We start from the raw sequence: 12,811 nt of genomic DNA, 5'->3' as shown, positions 1-12,811 counted from the left end.
TGCCATAAAATGGCTGTACGCTCACTTGACCGTGTAATGGTTTTTACTGGACTGTATAGTCATGTGATTTTCTTGTTCTTTTTCAGGGGTTTCTCTATGAGCTGGATAAGGTGAGTTTGACCCTGTCTTCTATATTATTCACCCAATCTATTGTACAGTATCACACAGTAATCATATGAGCTTAATCCAAAAGTTTAGGTCTTGTAAAATAATCAGACAGCAATCCATTTTTCCCAGATTACATTATATCCATTATTTGAGCATCATTTTGAAAGAGGAGTCCTTGTGTTTCTTCCAACAGCAAGTGAAGGTGGTTGAGAGGTTTATGCGACGGCTTGAGTTCCATCTAAGCAAGGTAAGCCGTGTGTGTGTGTGTGTGAGAGAGAACAGAAAATTATTGTGTGATTGGTTAACTTGAACAAGCGCAAAGTTTATTTATCTTTGATGTGTCGGATAGAAATAGATGTGGGACGGCGTGTTAATAAAAATGATACATACATTATGTAGGTTTTCATTTTATTACGACTGAGTACCCACACACTACAGCAGGCCTCAGACAGAATGGGCCTCTAACACTGATTGTGTGGGTGTAACTGGCAGGCTTCAGTCTAGGGGTAAGGTCCAGCAGCTCTTTGCTTGTTCACTGTGTTTATGAATTAGTGACCATTGAGAGTGCTGCCCTTTAGCTTTTAAAACAAGCCCTGTGTTTGCACACACACACACACACACACACACACACACACACACACACACACACACACACACACACACACACACACACACACACACACACACACACACACACACACACACACACACACACACACACACACACACACACACAGTATGCCTGGACATGGTTCACTAGCAGGGGGCGGCCTCATGCTAGTCTCACATTCTTGGTTTATTTTCTGAGAGTTTTAACCCTATCCTGGGAGAGGAGTATACTGAACTGGCTGTTAACCTGACAGCTGCAGCAACACAGGAACACATCCTCGTCTTCCTCCTCCTCCTACCTTATTGATGTATGATTAGTTTTTGTTTTACAAGCAGGGGGAGCCTCACCTCCTAGGGGTCAAATGTCATGGCCAATCACCTAGGTAAGGAGATCAGAGGGTTTATTTTGAATTTGAAAGTAAACTTAACCACTTGTTGACCTGCCCTTCCCTTTCCTGGTGACAGTTAGGCTGATTTCCCCTCCAGAAGGAAACAGCAGTGATTGGTTATCATTCTGAAGGGTCCTTGAGCGGTCTGTCTCAGGGCTGATTGGGGGGGGTGTTCTGGTAAAATAACGGCGATGACTGCTTTTAATCGACCGATTAGACTACAACAGATGTGTCATAGTTGAGATGTTCCTGAACAGGGCCTCCCTTGTGGGGCACGTAGTTCCTCTGGGAGAAAGAGAGAGCGGGAGGGAGAAAGAGAGAGCGGAAGGGAGGGAGAGTCTTGGGCTGGAGCAGTTGGTGAGCGATGAAGGCTGCCCGGCTGAGTCTGCCTCAGCCTCACAGTAACCATCAGTAACCACCTCCAGATGGATAGAGGGGGCTGATTGGGATGACAGAGGAATCAATCTGGCTCTCCCTCACTCCAGCAGCTCTGCCTGGCTCCGCCTCTCCCTGTACATTCAAATTTAAAGAGCTGCTTTTTTCTTTTTGTCACCCCCCACCCCGTGGAGCCATGGCGTCTCTGTGGCCAGCCCGATGTGTGTATGTTTACATTTATGTGCTCATGTTTAATACTATATGAGTGTGTTTGAAAGTGCAATACGTGAGCCTACGTATGTAAAGTTCTGTGCCAGAGTACAGTCATTTATTGTTTGTAATTCTTCAGTCTGCTCTGCTCAGTGCTTCTGCAATGCAGAGGATTTGGTGGCTCCCCCTCTCCCCCTCTGCTCAGTCTCCCAGTCAGCTCCACGGGGGAACACTTTGGCTTTAATCATCACATCTCAATGGAGAAGCATTGGCCATGCTGGACTTCTGCAGACCTGTCCTGTTAAATATGGTGATTTTCCGCTAGTCTGACCTTTTGGTCCTGTTTGACCTCTACACACACAGTGACCTATGCCTATTGCCTACTTAGTGTAGCTCTATTCCAGGTTAACCTCTCTCCCAAAGCTGATGGGTTATGCAGGCTGTTCAGAACCGTGTTTCACTAGCTGGTAGTCTAGCAGGTGTCTTTGTTTTTGGCTGCTGTGAATGAAGTTAGAGGAGAGACACACCATTACTCACTCCAGAAATCTGTTTCATCTTAAACACACACCAGCTAGTGTTTCATCTTAAACACACACCAGCTAGTGTTTCATCTTAAACACACACCAGCTAGTGTTTCATCGTAAACACACACCAGCTAGTGTTTCATCGTAAACACACACCAGCTAGTGTTTCATCGTAAACACACACCAGCTAGTGTTTCATCGTAAACACACACCAGCTAGTGTTTCATCGTAAACACACACCAGCTAGTGTTTCATCGTAAACACACACCAGCTAGTGTTTCATCGTAAACACACACCAGCTAGTGTTTCATCGTAAACACACACCAGCTAGTGTTTCATCGTAAACACACACCAGCTAGTGTTTCATCGTAAACACACACCAGCTAGTGTTTCATCGTAAACACACACCAGCTAGTGTTTCATCGTAAACACACACCAGCTAGTGTTTCATCGTAAACACACACCAGCTAGTGTTTCATCGTAAACACACACCAGCTAGTGTTTCATCGTAAACACACACCAGCTAGTGTTTCATCGTAAACACACACCAGCTAGTGTTTCATCGTAAACACACACCAGCTAGTGTTTCATCGTAAACACACACCAGCTAGTGTTTCATCGTAAACACACATGGAGGGTAGTTTTATGTAACAAAGATGATAGTCATCAAAGCAACATGTTGAGACCGTATGAGTGGGTCATCAGGAATGTAGTTACAGAGTGCTGTTATGTGCAGTCGTGGCTAAGTGGACCAGACCAGTCAGGTGGAGCTAGCGCTCTGTGATCATCATGAAATGGAGGGAATGTGACAGAAGTGTGTGAAGGTGAAGAACGAGGGAGTGGTGGGGGTGGGGGGGGGTGCTCTCAATGCTATCAGAATGAAAGGATCGTGATGCACCCGTTCACATACTCATAAAACACATCTCCCATGGAGTCAACTTTGGTGAATGGAGCTCTCATGGTGTTTGTCTGTTTACTAATTCATTCAGGCTGCTCAGCGTATGTATCCACACAGACAGTGTGGGCCTGACATTCTGGATCACTCACTGTAATGAATCAGGGTATCTGAAAGTGGGGAGATAGTGGGGTGTCATTTAGTGAATGAGGCTCAGTGCTGGAAGCGATGTTCACTGATTTAGAAAATCTGGGAAAACACACTTATCCCGTGAACTGAAAACAATTTGTGATGTTCTGGACAAGGTGAATAAAAGTTTAATCTGTAAGAGCCTGCTACAATGTTATTTGATGGGGCACGCAGACAGTGTTGTTTTTGTGTGTGTCAGAGGTTGTATGTTTTGTATTTTTTGAGGTTGCACGTTGTCAGCTTTTGTGTCACTGGGAGTTAGTATGCATTTTATTGAACCTTTATTTGAACAGGAAAGACCCAGGTCTCTTTTACAAATGCTCCCTGTATATACAACATCATTGTTTTAATCTTTTGTGTTTTAATAAACATTAAAGCACAAAGAAAACATCATGAATCACCCAGAAAAACTGTTACATTCCTCCACAAATAAGTCGCCAATCAGTACTTTAAATTGCTCAAACTGCACCAGAACATTGAAATGAAATTTTAATTTAGAGGTGCATTAAAACTAAATGCAGATTTACCAAGCTCAGTGGATACCCTAGGAACTCAAGAGTTAACCAATCCTGTGAATGGGTTAGGCAACTCCGGCATCTATACATCTCTTCAACCAATCACCGCCTGGACCCGCCCGCCCGACTAGCATCACTACTCTGGACGGTTCTGACTTAGAATATGTGGACAACTACAAATACCTAGGTGTCTGGTTAGACTGTAAACTCTCCTTCCAGACTCACATTAAGTATCTCCAATCCAAAATTAAATCTAGAATCGGCTTCCTATTTCAAAACAAAGCTTCCTTCACTCATGCTGCCAAACACCCTCGTAAAACTGACTATCCTACCGATCCTTGACTTTGGAGATTTACAAAATAGCCTCCAACACTCTACTCAGCAAATTGGATGGTCTGTCACAGTGCCATCCGTTTTGTCACCAAAGCCCCAATTACTACCCACCCCTGCGACCTGTATGCTCTTGTTGGCTGGTCCTCGCTACATATTTTCATTGCCAAACCCACTGGCTCCAGGTCATCTATAAGTCTTTGCATCCCCAAAGCCAACACCTCCTTTGGCCGCCTTTCCTTCCAGTTCTCTGCTGCCAATGACTGGAACGAATCGCAAAAATCGTTGAAGTTGGAGACTTATATCTCTCTCACTAACTTTAAGCGTCAGCTGTCAGAGCAGCTTACCGATCACTGCAGCCGTACACAGCCAATTTGTAAATAGCTCATCCAACAAACTACCTACCTCATCCCCATATTTGTTTTCTGCTCTTTTGCACACCATAATTTCTACTTGCACATATATCACTCCAGTGTTAATTGCTCAATTGTAATTACTTTGCCACTATTGGCCTATTTTTTTTGCCTTACCTCTTTACTTCAATTGCACCCACTGTATATAGATTTTTCTATTGTGTTATTGACTGTACCTTTGTTTTTCCCATGTGTAACTCTGTTGTTTTAGTCGCACTGCTTTGCTTTATCTTGGCCAGGTCGCAGTTGTAAATGAGAACTTGTTCTCAACTAGCCTACCTGGTTAAATAAAGGTAAAATTTAAAAAATGCAAGTTAGATAAGACAAATTTATGAAGTAGGGCCTTGTAAACTAAAAGGGAGTAATGTAGAGATCTACAGGTCTTTAGTGAAGTCTAGGCAACCCTTTGATACAGGATGCAGTGATGATTACAAAAACTGTCACCTGTAACAAAATAAAGGACACTATGGCATCCAAAGGTTTAAGAGTCGTAGCAGCTGCACTTTTATAAATAATATTGCCATAATAGAGAACCGATAAAAAGTTTAACTGGATAATCTGCTTCCTGCTGTTTAGAGAAAGGCACAATCTGTTTCTGTAGAAAAAGCCAACTTTAAATCTTAGCTTGTTAACCAGTTCATCTAAACTCAGAAACATCCTCTCACTGTCAACTGTTTATTTTCAGCAAACTTAACATGTGTAAATATTTGTATGAACATAACAATATTCAACAACTGAGACAAACTGAACAAGTTCCACAGACATGTGACTAACAGAAATGGAATAATGTGTCCCGGAACAAAGGGGGGGTCAAAAGTAACAGTCAGTATCTGGTGTGGCCACCAGCTGCATTAAGTACTGCAGTGCATGTCCTCCTCTTGGACTGCACCAGATTTGACAGTTCTTGCTGTGAGACGTTACCCCACTCTTCCACCAAGGCACCTGCAAGACCCTCACCCTCCGATCCAACAGGTCCCAGACGTGCTTAATGGGATTGAGATCCGGGCTCTTCGCTGGTCATGGCAAGCGCACTGGCATTCCTGTCTTGCAGGAAATCACACACTGAACGAGCAGTATGGCTGGTGGCATTGTCATGCTGGAGGGTCATGTCAGGATGAGCCTGCAGGAAGGATACCACATGAGGGAGGAGGATGACTTCCTGTAACGCACAGCATTGAGATTGCCTGCAATGACGACAAGCTCCGTCTGATGATGATGTGACACACCGCCCCAGACCATAATGGACCCTCCACCTCCAAATCAATCCTGCTCCAGAGTACAGGCCTCGGTGTAAGGCTCATTCCTTCGACGATAAACGCAAATCCGAACATCACCCCTGGTGAGACAAAACCACGACTCGTCTGTGAAGAGCACTTTTGGCAGTCCTGTCTGGTCCAGCGACGGTGGGTTTGTGCCCATAGGCGACATTGTTGCTGGTGATGTCTGTTGAGGACCTGCCTTACAACAGGCCTACAAGCCCTCAGTCCAGCCTCGCTCAGCCTATTGTGGACAGTCTGAGCACTGATGGAGGGAGGGGTTGTGCGTTCCTGGTGTAACTCGGGCAGTTGTTGTTGCCATCCTGTACCTATCCCGCGGGTGTGATGTTTGGATGTACTAATCCTGTGCAGGTGTTGTTACACGTGGTCTGCCACTGCGAGGACGATCAGCTGTCCGTCCTGTCTCCCTGTAGCGCTGTCTTAGGCGTCTCACAGTACGGACATTGCAATTTATTGCCCTGGCCACATCTGTAGTCCTCATGCCTCCTTGCAGCATGCCTAAGGCACGTTCACGCAGATGAGCAGGGACCCTGGGTGTCTTTCTTTTGGTGTTTTTCAGAGTCTGTAGAAAGGCCTCTAGTGTCCTATGTTTTCATAACTGTGACCTTAATTGCCTACCGTCTGTAAGTGTCTTAATGACCGTTCCACAGGTGCATGTTCATGAATTGTTTATGGTTTATTGAACAAGCATGGGAAACAGTGTTTGAACCCTTTACAATGAAGATCTGTGAAGTTATTTGGATTTTTACGAATTATCTCTGAAAGACGTGGTCCTGAAAAAGGGACGTTTCTTTTCATGCTGAGTTTATATGTTTTTTAAACATCAAATCCATATCAATCCAAATGCCTAAGTATTTATATGCGGGAACACATTGATTGAAGATCCATTGAATGAGTGAACATGTAAACTCATGCTTCGACAAGATTATTAACTAAAGTGTAATAGTGCCTAAACCGACCTAAACCCTGATTGGTTTACATTCAAAATATATTTCTCAGATAAAAAAAGAACAAAGTTGTACATTTACCAAGGATTCAAGAATATTAGCTAGACAAGGAAGCATTGAAATGGGTTGATAATGATGATCACTATTATCCCTGTCCTTATGGAGTGGCAGCACAAGACTTGATTTCCATACTTTTGGAATATGTCCCTGATAACAATGTAAAAAAAAAAATGTTTTTATGGGTTATTGAGCCAGCAGTGATGGTCGCTTCACACTTAAGCAGACCGGAATGCAATTGGTTGGCCCTTGTGGATTTCTTGTTGTCTACTGCTAGCAAAGCATCCAGGACTTATTTTTCTGTAAATAGCCTAAAAGAAAAGCTTTGACTAATTTATCTGATCATTTGTCAAGTTTCCCCTATCAGCATCCAGCTCAATGTCATTGTGAATAGGCTTAGAAGTTATTTCAAAGAGAGAGCCCTCTGAAATCAATTGGTGATTAAATACATCAATGATGGCGTTTTTTTACATAATGAGGGCAGTGTCTGAATTCATTTGTTGTGGCAGAAAGGAGGATATCACATTATTCAAGAATTTAGCAGGGTTCCTATTACAATCTGAAAGAGCAGTTACATAAGAATCAGATTTATCCTTTCTGATTTTGTCTTACACAATGATTCCTCAGTTGCTTAAAAGCTTGCCAGTCCGGGACCAAGCCTGTATTCCTGGCTTTGATCCAAGCATCATCTCTTTTACGAATTACTTCTGATAATTCCGGAGTGTTCCAGACATTCCATCTGCCTTTAACCCTTCATTTTTTGAAGGGAGCATGATTGCCCACAAAGATTTGAAGACATCTGCAAAAAGGCTGAAATATAAATCAGGTTCCGGGATAGCTGAAATACAGTCAAGGTCACTAAAATAAAGATCCTGTAAAAAGGCTGTTGACTGAAGGTTTTAAAGTACCTCTTTGTGATGACACGAGGCTGAGATTTTTGTGTTCTCACATTTCTAACACAAACAACTGGGGAATTGTCACTAATGTCTTTGGCGAAGACACCAGTAGAAACACAATTTCTCTTGTGTATTCGTTAAAATTAGGGTTGAGGTAGTGGAGGACTGATGGATCTTTAGGATTGGGCCGTGTAGGCTTAGTCACCAGCTGGGTCAGGTTTAGATCATTACACATGTCTTTTAGATTGTCTGAAGCCTGCATTTCCCAATCATAATTTAGGTCACCCTGTATAGTAACTTCTGATTTAGTAAAAGAAGACAACAAACTAGTTAACTCCTCGAGTGCACAAAGGTTAGCCGAGGGAGGACGGTACAACCCTATAACGGTTATGGATACATTGTTCCCTAGACAAGGCTTGAAGATAATAGCTCTAATGTTTTTGGGCAAGGGAAATATATTTGAGTAAAGAGACAGATGTTTTAATAAGAATGGCCACTCTACCCTGTATGTCAGCTCTGAACACATTATAACCCTCAATATGTATATCAGAGTCCAGAATGTCCCCAGAGATCCAAGTTTCGGTCAATACCAGAATGTCCGGATTAGTCTGCTAGGCGCAGATCTTGATGTAATCCAGTTTAGGAAGTAAGCTCCTAATGTTCACCCCAAGTCCTTTTTACAATTTTTAAAGCCACATGGAGTCTCCAATTCAAACGAACTATTACTTTTCCACGGTTAGCACCATAGAGCCTGAAGCCGCTGCAGTGGAATATCACCATCCGGAGTTCCACTGTATTGCAGTCGCTTCTTAATTTTCCAGACACACTTTTTTTCAGAGGTCGTTAAACTGTCAAAGACCAAAGGAAGGATTATGGTGCAATTACATGCTTTATGGTTCCATGATAATGGAACTCCAATATGTCACCACTAAATGGATGACTATGATTGAAAAAGATTCATGAAGAGTTTTAGGGTGTGCAGTGTGTTTTAGTGTTTGGTGAATAAAACATTTAAAAAATATATATATAATAAAGATATACAATTGTATAACCACTGTAAAAGTCCAAATGAAAGTAACCATCCTTGTGTTTTGTCCTCCTCAGATTGACGAGCTGTATGAGGCCTACTGTATGCAGCACCGGCTGAGGGATGGGGCCAATAAGATGGTGAAGGCCTACACCGTCTCCCAGGGCAGCCGCGAGGCCAGAGAGAGCCTCTCTGAGGCCAACAAAGGCTACAAAGAGTACACAGAGGTGAGGGGTGAGAGAGGAGAGTTGATCAGTGAGGGAAAGAAGGGAGGGAGTGCCAGGATCAGATATACAGGAAGCCGAGGACAGAGTCATTGTCCTGAGACTGAGTTCAAAGACTGTAGGGTAACCGGACTAAGAACAGGTGCTCTCGTTCCCCCAGAGCTGTGCTCTATGATATTAGTACAACGATTGTAGTGTTGACTGCCTAATGTTTTTGCTTTGAAGGATTTTCCAAAACATTCTCGCTCTCCTGCTTTTTGCAGAACATGTGCATGCTGGAGAGCGAGCTGGAAAACCAGCTGGGGGAGTTCCATGTTAAGATGAAGGGTACGTTTATGTCAGTGTATCCATCTTCTTTGTCTGTTGTGACTCTGGACCCCAGTGTATGGTTGGTCTATTCCAATCAAAAGGTTGCATTGTAAGATTGTTTGTTTGCTTGTATGTGGTCTTGAAACATTTGTTTGTTGCAGGTCTAGCAGGGTTCGCACGGCTTTGTGCTGGGGACACGTATGAGGTGAGTTTTTCTTTCTCTCTCCTTTTATCTCCCTCTCTCTCTGTTCCCTCCACTTTTGCTGTCCTTGCAGGAGTAGTTTCTGCATGGCTGCCATAGCGTCACCATTCTAAGCGTTAGTGCTGGTGGAGGGAGTGAGGGAGTGTATATGCCACAGTAACATGGCCTCTCAGAGCTGGGCTATCTGCAGACTGCAGGAGGAGGGTAATTGGAAAAGGAAAGGCGTTCATGTGTCAGCACTGCCTCCGTCTGTTTAACATGCATAGATTTAGTGATGATTGACAGCATAATCAATGTGAGTCAGTGTCACACTCCATTCCCTCGCAGGGAGAAGGCACCTTTAAACAGAACCTCCAGATCTTTACTCCGCATTCAGCACAAACACAAATGACTCAGCGAAGGCTTAAGAATGAGCAAATGTGTGAAGACCAAGATAGATGTGACAGTGACTGGCTCATTGTGTGTTTCTGTTATTCCATATTGAACCTAAACCTGACCCCTGACCTTTCAGATCTTTATGAAGTATGGGCGGCAGCGCTGGAAGCTGAGGGGAAGGATGGAGATCAATGGCAAGCAGGTGTGGGACAGCGAGGACATGGTCTTTCTGCCTCTCATCACAGAGTTCCTATCAATAAAGGTATGAAGCAGCAAATCCTGGCCTAAAACTAGTATACAGATGAACACACACACACACACACACACACACACACACACACACACACACACACACACACACACACACACACACACACACACACACACACACACACACACACACACACACACACACACACACACAGATCGTCACTCACATTCACTTTGTCACATCTGTGTGTGAAGCGAAGGCTCAGAGGTAATGGATATAACAGCTCAGTGAGAGGAGAGCAGCTGGATATGTGCTTGTTTTTCTCCCTCACTGATTTCATTACTTTCCCCAATAATGTCAAGGGATCGGAAAGTCAGGAGACACAGAATGAATGAACAAGGGGGGTTTGGAGAGCAGGCATCTGGGATGGGGTTTGGAGAGCAGGCATCTGGGATGGGGTTTGGAGAGCAGGCATCTGGGATGGGGTTTGGAGAGCAAGCATCTGGGATGGGGTTTGGAGAGCAGGGATCTGGGATGGGGTTTGGAGAGCAGGGATCTGGGATGGGGTTTGGAGAGCAGGCATCTGGGATGGGGTTTGGAGAGCAGGCATCTGGGATGGGGTTTGGAGAGCAGGCATCTGGGATGGGGTTTGGAGAGCAGGCATCTGGGATGGGGTTTGGAGAGCAGGGATGGGGTTTGGAGAGCAGGGATGGGGTTTGGAGAGCAGGCATCGGGATGGGGTTTGGAGTGCAGGCATCGGGATGGGGTTTGGAGTGCAGGCATCGGGATGGGGTTTGGAGTGCAGGCATCGGGATGGGGTTTGGAGTGCAGGCATCGGGATGGGGTTTGGAGTGCAGGCATCGGGATGGGGTTTGGAGTGCAGGCATCGGGATGGGGTTTGGAGTGCAGGCATCGGGATGGGGTTTGGAGAGATTTAGATCATACCAGAATCACTAATTGTGATGTCTTACTATGGTTTCCTAGGTGACAGAGCTGAAGAGCTTGGCCAATCATGTGGTAGTGGGGAACGTGTCATGTGAGACCAAAGACCTCTTTGCTGCTCTACCCCGGACGGTGGCTGTGGACATCAATGACCTGGGGACAATCAAACTGAGCCTGGAGGTCACCTGGAAGTGAGTGGCTACCTGCAGTGTGGAGACCTGCTTTAAGTGGATACCACCACTAGTTCACGAACATGTATGTGTGGTGCGCATATATTTGTGTATGGGTCTAGTATTAAGTTTCTGTGCCCTTTTTATCTCCGTCAGCCCTTTCGACAAGGATGACCAAGCCTCGGCCGCCAGCACTGTCAACAAACCCCCCACGGTGAACAAACGCTTCTCCACCTACAACCAGAGTCCTCCTGATACCCCCTCGCTACGGGAACAGGCCTTCTATGTGAGTACCCTGACTCTAACCCTGTGCTCAAACAGTGTCCTCTTTCTTAATATGGTCCATAATCCACGGAGTAATGAGCTGTAATTGAGGAATGGTTCCTTCGAATGAATCTGCCCTCTCAACCCATTTAATTTCCATCCATTGCACCGGAAGTCTCCTGCTGTCATCTCATCCATTCTACCTCAGAGGCACTCTTTGATGAATGATTTTTCCATCTGAGACAGTAACTGTCACATGTTTCAAAACGCAGCATCATATGATGCAAAAGGCATTATGCCGACTGTATTTCTGTATTTTGAAAGTTATAGATCTCAAGCTTGATTGCTGACAGGCAAAACATTTTGGGACTATATCAATAAGGGACTAATTAAACAAATACCAAAATAGTTATTGGGTGAAGTTTTCCTTTAAGGGGGTGTCTCAGCTATAGTTAATTATGTTCATAATGGCGCACAAAGCTTCCTACAGTTCTACCAGCTGTACTGAGCCTTATCTTTTTCCTCCCTGGTGACTCACTGTTAGCCTGCCGCAAGGTTAATCTGCTGCCAAGTATCCAGGACATGTTCTGTAATGCAACATGTTGTCTGTCAGTGGTGGTTGTTGTGCTGCATCAGGAGGTTTTCTGTACACGTACGCTGGTTCACAAAGCTAGCAGGATGTATTGGTCTGTTTTGTCAATGGGCCAGCTAAATACTCCAGCACCTATTTGTCTTAATTCAATAACTTGATTGAGTTAGGGTGAAGGGAACGACTGTGTAGTCTAGCTGTGATGTGTAATTGCATTGGTCCACTAGTGGACCTTTCTCACGGCCCTCTCCTGCTTTACCTGGTGGTGTAAAGACGGCTCCGAGGAGTCTGTCAAGGAGCATGATGTCCCCCAAACACCGCTGGTCCCTGCTGGATGTGTTCCGTGACACTCTGGCTGAGAGACTGTCTCAGAGCTGCTCCTGCAGTGACGTCTCCTCAGTCCATCTGGGCTCTGCTAACATGCAGACTGACGTAAGTGCTGCTGGCCACTACAGACATCCCACTAAATCCCTCAGTAGTTACTAGTTAAAGGTGTGGTATTTGTGGGAGAGCATGGTAATAGAACCTCCGTAGAGGAACTCACAGTAGGTCTTTGTAGATTGTGTTGTGCTGTCAATTGTTTAGAACCTCTGTAGGGTTGGCCACTATAGAATCTCTGTGTTTATGTTTAGATGTTATGTTCCTTGTTGGGTTTTCAAATAGTCTTTAGTAGTATTCTCAATGACCGAGAGAGCTGGGGATCAGACGCAGCCTCCAGCTCTCAATATGAAGCGTGTATTTGTTCTTATTGTTTCATTGAGGTG

The 12,811-nt window shown here is 44.6% G+C and overlaps 1 protein-coding gene across 6 annotated transcripts in view; it reads left to right on the top strand.

Annotated features, from left to right (window-relative positions):
* ripor1 (RHO family interacting cell polarization regulator 1) overlaps window positions 1–12,811 on the top strand; it is a 115,162-nt gene that overhangs the window by 91,407 nt on the left and 10,944 nt on the right. For 5 of the 6 annotated variants that reach the window (XM_046307059.1, XM_046307068.1, XM_046307051.1 and 2 more), the window contains exons 5-13: window positions 87–110; window positions 302–355; window positions 8,839–8,988; window positions 9,249–9,312; window positions 9,456–9,499; window positions 10,008–10,133; window positions 11,067–11,215; window positions 11,351–11,480; window positions 12,321–12,479. In XM_046307059.1, the coding sequence (XP_046163015.1) occupies window positions 87–110; window positions 302–355; window positions 8,839–8,988; window positions 9,249–9,312; window positions 9,456–9,499; window positions 10,008–10,133; window positions 11,067–11,215; window positions 11,351–11,480; window positions 12,321–12,479 (900 nt within the window). The remainder of the gene's footprint in view (window positions 1–86; window positions 111–301; window positions 356–8,838; window positions 8,989–9,248; window positions 9,313–9,455; window positions 9,500–10,007; window positions 10,134–11,066; window positions 11,216–11,350; window positions 11,481–12,320; window positions 12,480–12,811) is intronic. The other variant, XM_046307077.1, reaches the window with a different exon arrangement.

The sequence above is a fragment of the Oncorhynchus gorbuscha genome, linkage group LG02 (assembly GCF_021184085.1).
Source record: "Oncorhynchus gorbuscha isolate QuinsamMale2020 ecotype Even-year linkage group LG02, OgorEven_v1.0, whole genome shotgun sequence".
NCBI lineage: Eukaryota > Metazoa > Chordata > Actinopteri > Salmoniformes > Salmonidae > Oncorhynchus > Oncorhynchus gorbuscha.
The sequence above is the reverse complement of the archived record's forward strand: the minus strand, read 5'-3'. Positions and strand labels throughout refer to the sequence as shown.